At 45.8% G+C, this 8,479-nt stretch overlaps 1 protein-coding gene across 3 annotated transcripts in view; it reads right to left on the bottom strand.

Annotated features, from left to right (window-relative positions):
- Window positions 1–2,336, bottom strand: part of SUCLA2 (succinate-CoA ligase, ADP-forming, beta subunit) — a 73,843-nt gene extending 71,507 nt beyond the window's left edge. For 2 of the 3 annotated variants that reach the window (XM_011998620.1, XM_011998619.1), the window contains exon 1: window positions 2,168–2,336. In XM_011998620.1, coding sequence (XP_011854010.1) covers window positions 2,168–2,257 — 90 coding nt within the window. In that variant the 5' untranslated portion in view covers window positions 2,258–2,336. Of the gene's footprint in view, window positions 1–1,877; window positions 2,066–2,167 lie in introns of those variants that run through there. The other variant, XM_011998621.1, reaches the window with a different exon arrangement.
- Between the last annotated feature and the right edge of the window lie 6,143 nt (window positions 2,337–8,479).

The raw sequence follows: 8,479 nt of genomic DNA, 5'->3' as shown, positions 1-8,479 counted from the left end.
AAACGCCAGGTGCTTATTAGGCCCTGCTCCAAAGTCATCGTCCGGTTTCTCACTGTGATGATGAAGCATGGTTACATTGGCGAATTTGAAATCATTGATGATCACAGAGCTGGGAAAATTGTTGTGAACCTTACAAGCAGGCTAAACAAGTGTGGAGTGATCAGCCCCAGATTTGATGTGCAACTCAAAGATCTAGAAAAATGGCAGAATAACCTGCTTCCATCCCGCCAGTTTGGTTTCATTGTACTGACAACCTCAGCTGGCATCATGGACCATGAAGAAGCAAGAGGAAAACACACAGGAGGGAAAATCCTGGGATTCTTTTTCTAGGGATGTAAAACATACATTTACAAATAAAATGCCTCATGGACTCTGGTGCTTCCAAAAAAAAGAAAAAGAAAAAGAAAACAAATTGCTAAATTAAATGTGTGACCTTGAACAAGTTTCCTAAGACTCTGTACTTCTATGTCCTCATCTACAAAAGCAAAGGGTTAGACTAAGGTCCTTCCAAACTCTAGAGCTGCATTTCTTAACAGCAGGGTAGAGGAGAGCAACTGGAATAATGAAAATAGTACTAGATATTTCCATATGGAGAAATGAAGCCTTTTAAATGAACTCCCAAAAAGATAAAGATTTTGATTAGAATGAAAACGTATGTGTCACCAAATTCCCCATTTTCTAAAAACTAAATGGCACTCTTGTAAGACTCACAAGAAGGAAGTTCAAGGCCAAAAAGTCTCTCCTTCTTTTGGGAAGCAAACTCACAGAACTCACTACCCCTAGGCTGAAAGTATGAACAACTTTTTGTTTATTTGTCTGAGACAGAGTCTAGCTCTGTCGACCAGGTTGGAGTGCAGTGGCGGGATCTCCGCTCACTGCAAGCTCCACCTCTCGGGTTCAAGCCATTCTCCGGCCTCAGCCTCCCGAGTAGCTGGGACCTCAGGCGCCCACCACCACGCCTGGCTAATTTTTTTGTATTTTTAGTAGAGACGGGGTTTCACTGTGTTAGCCAGGATGTTCTCGATCTCCTGACATCGTGATCCGCCAACCTCGGCCTCCCAAAGTGCTGGGATTACAGGTGTAAGCCACCGCGCCCGGCGGAACTTTAATAAAAATGAAGAAAAAAAAAGGTAGCGGCAGGAGGGCCCCAAATCAATGCATACTATGACATGTATTAAGAGTTACTTCAGAAAAAAAAAACTAAAACTCTGGAATTGACTTAGGACACAAGGACACACTTGTGCCCTTCCACAAGTTTTTGTTGTAAAAGTTGGAAGAAAGATGTTTGTTTTCAAAGTTGTCGAGCCGACTCAAGTACACAGGCTTTAGAACCAGACAGCTCTGGGATTAAATCTCAGCTCTAATTTTACCTCCTATATGACCTAGTCCAAATTACTTATTCTCTTAACCATAGTATGTTCAACAATGATGCAGGTATTGAATGACTTCCTCACAGTTGCTGAAAAACCTGAGAGACTACACATAAAGCGCTTAGCACATTACCTGGCACACATCAAATATTCAAAACAAAGCTAGTAACTACTATGCTATAGCCTATCCAGAAATAAGGCTATACAAAAGAAGATTATTTTCTTACCTCTCCAACTGGTTAGGTAGAAAACATAATCTTATTACTGCTATTAACAAGTAGAACAGCATACAACTACTGGGAGGAGAGGGAAGACTTCCCTACTTTGCCCCAGAGAAGGCAAGTCAGCAAACACCGCTGGTCCTCTGACATTCCCACCTATGACAGCTCCCAAGAAACACAAAAGTACATTTGAAGGGCATTCCCCCCTGTCCAAAGAGGGGCCGCTCAAGTCTCAGCCCACCGCGCCAGACGCGGGAATGGCAGCAGACTGTCCTGACACCCTCACCTTCACTCAGAGCCCACCTGCTCCCGCCCACCCCTCAGAAACTGCAGGAGCAGCCACGGCCGGGCCGTCCCGGCTCCTCGCGGACTAAGGGCTGGGGCAGCGCGGCGCAAACTTGGGCTCGCTCGTAGTCTTGGCGAGCAGCACTCCCGGGCAAGTAGCCCGAGGGCCTTGCAGGGCACCCAAAAAATGTCACTGCCGGCGAAGTGACCCCGAGTCGGGCCACAAGACCCCTCACACCTCACCCTTTCTCCTGCCGATCCTCGAGATGAGAGTGGGCTGGAAGGCATTACCTGAGCAGCGGCCCCCAAGGCTGTCCGAGGCCTGTGGTTCCGAAGGGTAGCGACGGCCAACAGCCGTCCGTAAAACACGGAGGCCGCCATTTCTGAGTCGGACCCCGTCCCCTCGGCGCCCCGCGCAGGCGCACAGGCGCTAGGCGGCCCAAGGCGCAGCGTCTCTGCAGGGCTCACCAACGCCCCGCCTCGCCCCACCCGTTGCGGGCGGGGCCTCGGGTTAACACTGCAGCTGCTAGACCAGCTCCCTGGCCGGCGCAGAGCAAACTTTGAACTTTGAAACTGGGCACTGCAGCCCCAATATCTGCCCTGCAGTCAGAAAGCAACCTGAACACTTCCAGGTGAATTGCAATGGAAAGGTGACCAGCGCTGCCACTTGTGTGAACTTAACTTCTCTGAGCCTCAGTTGCCTCATCTGTAAAATGGGTTTCATTCAAGAAATGGTTACCCAGTGTCTGCTTGGTGCTAAACAGCGTTGAGTCCTTGGGCTACAGCAATGAATAAACCACTTGTGATGCTCAAGAAGAAGATGGTCGGTGTCACGCCCGTCCCTATGAAGAGACCACCAAACAGGCTTTGTGTGAGCAACATGGCTGTTTATTTCACCTGGGTGCAGGCGGGCTGAGTCTGAAAAGAGAGTCAGCGAAGGGAGATAGGGGTGGGGCTGTTTTATAGGATTTGGGTAGGTAGTGGAAAATTATAGTCAAACCGGGTTTTTCTCTTCCGGGCAGGGGCGGGAGTCACAAGGTGCTCAGTGGGGGAGGTTCTGAGCCAGGAGAAGGAATTTCGCAAGGTTAATCGCTCGGTTAAGGTGGGGCAGTAAGAAGTCACAATGGTGGAATGTCATCAGTTAAGGCAGGAACAGGCCAATTTCACTTCTTTTGTGATTCTTCACTTGCTTCAGGCCTTCTGGATGTACACGTGCAGGCTTGGGCTCAGAGGCCTGACAGTCGGCCACTAGTTACCAAAGCTGGTGGCAGGCTGGAGTCACCTGGGAAGCTATTGATTGATTGATTGACTGATTGACAGGGTCTTGGTCTGTCACCCAGGATGTAGTGCAGTGAGGTGATAACGGCTTAATGCAGCCTCAACCTCCCATGGTCAAGGGATCCTCCCACCTCAGCCTGTCAAGTAGTTTGGGACCACAGGTGTGTGCCACTAGGCTTGGTTGATTTTTTTATTTTTATTTTTTTAGGGACAGAATCTCTCCATGTTGCCCAGGCTGGTCTCCAACTCGTGGGTTCAAGCGATCCTCCTGCCTCAGCCTCCCAAAGTGCTGGGATGACAGGTGTGGGTGACCACACCCAACCAAGGATCTAGTTTTTGAAAAGATGAATAAATTTAACAAACCTCCAGCAAGACTGCAAAGAAAAAAAAAAAAGAGAAGACATAAATGACCAACGTGAGGAACGTACCAGGGAATATAATTACCCTTCAGACACCAAAAAGGAATGCCATAAATAACACCACACAACATAAATTTGACAACTTTGACAAAATGAGCAAATTCCTCAGAAGGCACAAATTACTACAAATAACCTAATATGAAAAGGATAATTTAAATAGTCCTCCAACTAGAGAGAATTGTAATTGTAATTTTTAAACTCAAAAAAAAAAAAAAAAAAAATACCCGAGATCTCCAGGCACAAAAACTTTCACTAATGAATTCTATCAAATGTTTACACAAGAATTAACACCAATTCCATACAACCTCTTCCAGAAGATGGAAGAGGAAGGAACAGTTCCCGATGTATGAAGTTAGAATTACCTCAGTACCAAAACCAGGAAAAGACCTTACAAAAAGAGAAAAATTCCAACATTTCTCATGAATATTGTTGGAAAAATCCATAGCAAAATATTAGCAAATTTAATTCAGAAATATATAAAAAGAATTGTACAATATGACCAAGTGGGATTTATTCCAGAGATGTAAGTTTGTTTTAATATTTGAAAATATGTGTAATGCATTATATTAACAGAATAAGTTAGAAAAATCACATCATAATTGTCAGGCCTCTGAGCCCAAGCTAAATCGTCATATCCCCAGTAACCTGCACGTATATATCTAGATGGCCTGAAGCAACTGAAGAGCCACAGAAGTGAAAATAGCTTAACTGATGACATTCCACCATTGTGATTTGTTTCTACCCCACCCTAACTGATCAATGTTCTTTGTAATCTCCCCCACCCTTAAGAAGTTTCTTTGTAATTCTCCCCACCCTTGAGAATGTACTTTGTGAGATCCACCCCCTGCCCCCAAAACAGTGTTGTTAACTCCACCACCTATCCCAAAACCTGTAAGAACTCATGATAATCCCATCACCCTTGCTGACTCCTTTTTCGGACTCAACCTGCCTGCACCCAGGTGAAATAAACAGCCACGTTGCTCACACAAAGCCTGTTTGGTGATCTCTTCACACGGACACGTGAAACAATAATTTCAATCAAAACAAAAAAAGTTGCTGGGCACAGTGGTTCATGCCTGTAATCCCAACACTTTGGGAGGCTGAGGTGCGAGGACTGCTTGAGCCTAGATGTTCAAGACCAAACTGGTTGGGCCACTTAGCAAGACCTCATTTCTATAAATAATTTAGCCAGTCATGGTGGTGCACACCTGTGGTCCCAACTACTCCAGAGACTGAGATCGGGGGGCTCACTTGAGCCCAGGAGGTCAAGGCTACAGTGAGCAGTGATCGTGCCACTGCACTCCAGCCTGGGTGACATAATGAGACCCCATTACAAAAAAAAAAAAAAAAAGGCAGGAGGGGATTCTCCTCTTCTGCCCCAGCCTTGTCATGCTTCCCATTTGAGTCCTCCTCTGAAATGAGGTCATCCCAAAGAGTCTCCTATACCAAAGCAAATTTGGTAACATGGTATGATCAGGTAGCCATAAAGAGAGGGACCTCTTTAGCACTCTTTGTTGCTCTATTTGGACTCTTCCCATCTCTGGTCTGCCTAATCCAGGAACACCATACTGAGTCTACATGGATGCCAGGACTTTTCAACCTCCTACATTTGGGTTCTTTTTTTAGAGATGGTCTTGCTCTGTCACCCAGGCTGGAGTGCAGTGCCACCATCATAGCTCACTGTAGTCTCGAACTCCTGGGCTCAAGTGATCTTCCCACTCAGCATCCCCTAGTAGCTAGTACTACAGGTGTGAGCCACTGCACCCAGCTATATCAGGAACATCTTAAGTAGGCTGGGAGCAGTGGCTCACGCCTGTAATCCTAACACTTTGGGAGGCCAAGGCAGGCAGATCACCTGAGGTCAGGAGTTTGAGACCAGCCCGGCCAACATGGTGAAACTCCGTCTCCACAAAAATTACAAAAATTAGCCAGGCAGGGTGGCAGGTGCCTGTAATCCTAGCTACTGAGGAGGCTGAGGCAGGAGAATCACTTGAACCTGGGAGGCAGAGGTTGCAGTAAGCTGAGATCGTGCCAATGCACTCCAGTCTGGGTGACAGAGTGAGACCCTGTCTCAAAAAAAAAGTAAAGGGGCACAAGGAGAAAAAGATGATTGAGAAGACAGCCCTTTAAACCAGAACAGAGTGAACAGGATTTAATGGGACCAAGTTGAACCACAATGAACATTTGATTCATTTTACACAGACCCACATCCCAACTAGTGACAAAGAGATTTGGGAGAAAATCAGACTCCATATTAAAAAAAAAAGAAAAGAAAAGAAAGAAAGAAACTCGTTTTCTTTGCACATCTGAGTTGCAGTGTGAATTAAATTTGTGATTCAGTTACAATACATACCATCTAATACTACACAAAACCATAAGATGGGTTCTTGAGTTTTATACATGAAGCTTCAAATATCAAACATTTCCCCAGAGGAAAGAGGGAAAGGAAACTAGATGAGTTTAAACAAGAGACTCAGGTCTGAGAGTAGAATCAAGCACATCCAGGCCGGACCCGGTGGCTCACGCCTGTAATCCCAGCACTCTGGGAGGCCGAGGCGGGTGGATCACGAGGTCAGGAGATCGAGACCATCCTGGCTAACACAGTGAAACCCTATCTCTACTAAAAATACAAAAAAAATTAGCCGGGCGTGGTGGCGGGCGCCTGTAGTCCCAGCTACTCAGGAGGCTGAGGCAGGAGAATGGCGTGAACCCGAGGCGGAGCTTGCAGTGAGCCGATATTGCACCACTGCACTCCAGCCTGGGCGACAGAGCGAGACTCCGTCTCAAAATAAAATAAAATAAAATAAAATAAAATAAAGCACATCCTGTCAGCACAGGGCTGCCCAGGGCAGGGTGGGGTGAAAGAATGGCTCCAGCTACAGTGAACTCTCTTTTCCAAATCAATCTCCTGAGAAAGAGTTACAGGTGAAGGAAAGAGGAATCGGGCAGCATGACCTTAACTGCTTTATTTCATCTTATAACCTAACTGTATTTGTTACACGTTATTCAGGAAAATTAAGGAGAGCCTGCTTCCTACTTCATTGCTAGGAATATTCTCAGCCTTAGTTCAAATTATCTTCTGGTAAAAAGCTGACTCAATAATAACAGATACATAAAAGGGGTATGAAAATAGAACAGAGAGGCTGCCATTAACTTAAAAATGTACTGGAGCAGAACAAAATAGCCAGTTTGAGGGGCATTCCAGCATCCCCCAGACTGAGGCTATTTCTTTTTTCTTTTTTTCTTTTTCTTTTTTCTTTTTTTTTTTTTTTGAGACGGAGTCTCGCTGGGTCACCCAGGCTGGAGTGCAGTGGCGCGATCTCGGCTCACTGCAAGCTCCGCCTCCGGGGTTCATGCCATTCTCCTGCCTCAGCCTCCCGAGTAGCTGGGACTACAGGCGCCGTACACCATGCCTGGCTAATTTTTTTTTTTTTTTTTTTTGAGACAAAGTCTGGCTCTGTCACCCAGGCTGTAGTGCAGTGGCCGGATCTCGGCTCACTGCAGCCTCCGCCTCCCGGGTTCACACCATTGTCCTGCCTCAGCCTCTCAAGTAGCTGGGACTACAGGCGCCCGCCACCACGCCCGGCTAATTTTTTTTATTTTTAGTAGAGACGGGGTTTCACCATGTTAGCCAGGATGGTCTTGATCTCCTGACCTTGTGATCTGCCCGCCTCGGCCTCCCAAAGTGCTGGGATTACAGGCGTGAGCCACCGCGCCCCGCCGACTGAGGCTATTTCTATGTAAACGGAGGGAGGAAAATGTTGCTCTCCTGGCAGAGCGCTGGAATTGGGCAGGAGAGGGGCCTCTTTGCCTAGATCAACTTTCCTTCAGCTGGGAATCTGGATAAATGTAGAAAGTGTAGCAATAAGGAGCTCCGGCAGGTTCTCATGCTGCAGTAACTTCTGGTAGATCCTGTTCAACGGGTTGAGAATCCTGCAGAAGGGAATTCAATATGAGGATTCTCTAATTAGAGTAATATTTATGTGGGTTGACACTTCTTTGATATGATTCATAAACATCAGCTTGGTGCTTTTTCTTCATGACCATTTGTACTTACTTGAATCATGCCACTTTTCTCCACACAGCATGAAGTTTCCAGGAAAAAAAAAAGTTTTCTTGTTTAACTATTTAAAACGACAGATGCTCCTCGACTTACAATGGGGTTACATCTAAATAGAACCATTGTAAGTTGAAAGCAAAATCTTCGACTTGACTATATTTTCAACTTACAACGAGTTTATTTGGAAATAACCCATCATAAGTCAAGGAGCCTATTGAATGTTATTGCTTTTGCACCACTGTAAAATAGAAAAATCATTACATCAAACCATTTAATCTAGGGACATCTGTATTTTGTTACACTGGTATAAGGGAGAGCAGCTTTTACTCAAGTACTCATTTATAGTGTGTGTATGTGTTAGTCACTGTGTGGGTACTAGAGATACTGACATCAAAGCCATCCTCCTTGACCTTAATGCTTCTCTGGGCTGGTGCACCTTTCTTGTCATTCCTTTATGGGAGGATATACTTAGGCTATTCCAACTCTTCAAAGCTTAGTAAAGATGAGGCTGTAACATATAAACAGGTTTTGTTGAAGGTTTTGGGATAATGAAATGGAACTACTATGCAATAAAAGAAAACCTTAAACTGGCTAGCGAATGTGACTTCTGAATGTCTTAGGCTCTCCTCTTCACCTTCCCACGTCCTGTTAGCCCCAGACCTCCTACTATGTTCTAGGAGTGGCCTACTTACCTCAACAGGGATACCTGGGTCCATGAATACCACCACCCCAGAGCCAGGCTCTCCAAGTCCTCCAAGGCCCAGTGAGAGGAGGAACCTGCTAAGGCTAGCCTCTGCTGATATATAATCTTCATAGGCTCTGCTCCACCCGAAAGGATGACCCCTT

Source organism: Mandrillus leucophaeus, unplaced genomic scaffold (genome assembly GCF_000951045.1).
Source record: "Mandrillus leucophaeus isolate KB7577 unplaced genomic scaffold, Mleu.le_1.0 Scaffold577, whole genome shotgun sequence".
Classification (NCBI taxonomy): Eukaryota; Metazoa; Chordata; class Mammalia; order Primates; family Cercopithecidae; genus Mandrillus; species Mandrillus leucophaeus.
Note: the sequence above shows the minus strand (reverse complement) of the source record. Positions and strands in the feature narration are given on the sequence as shown.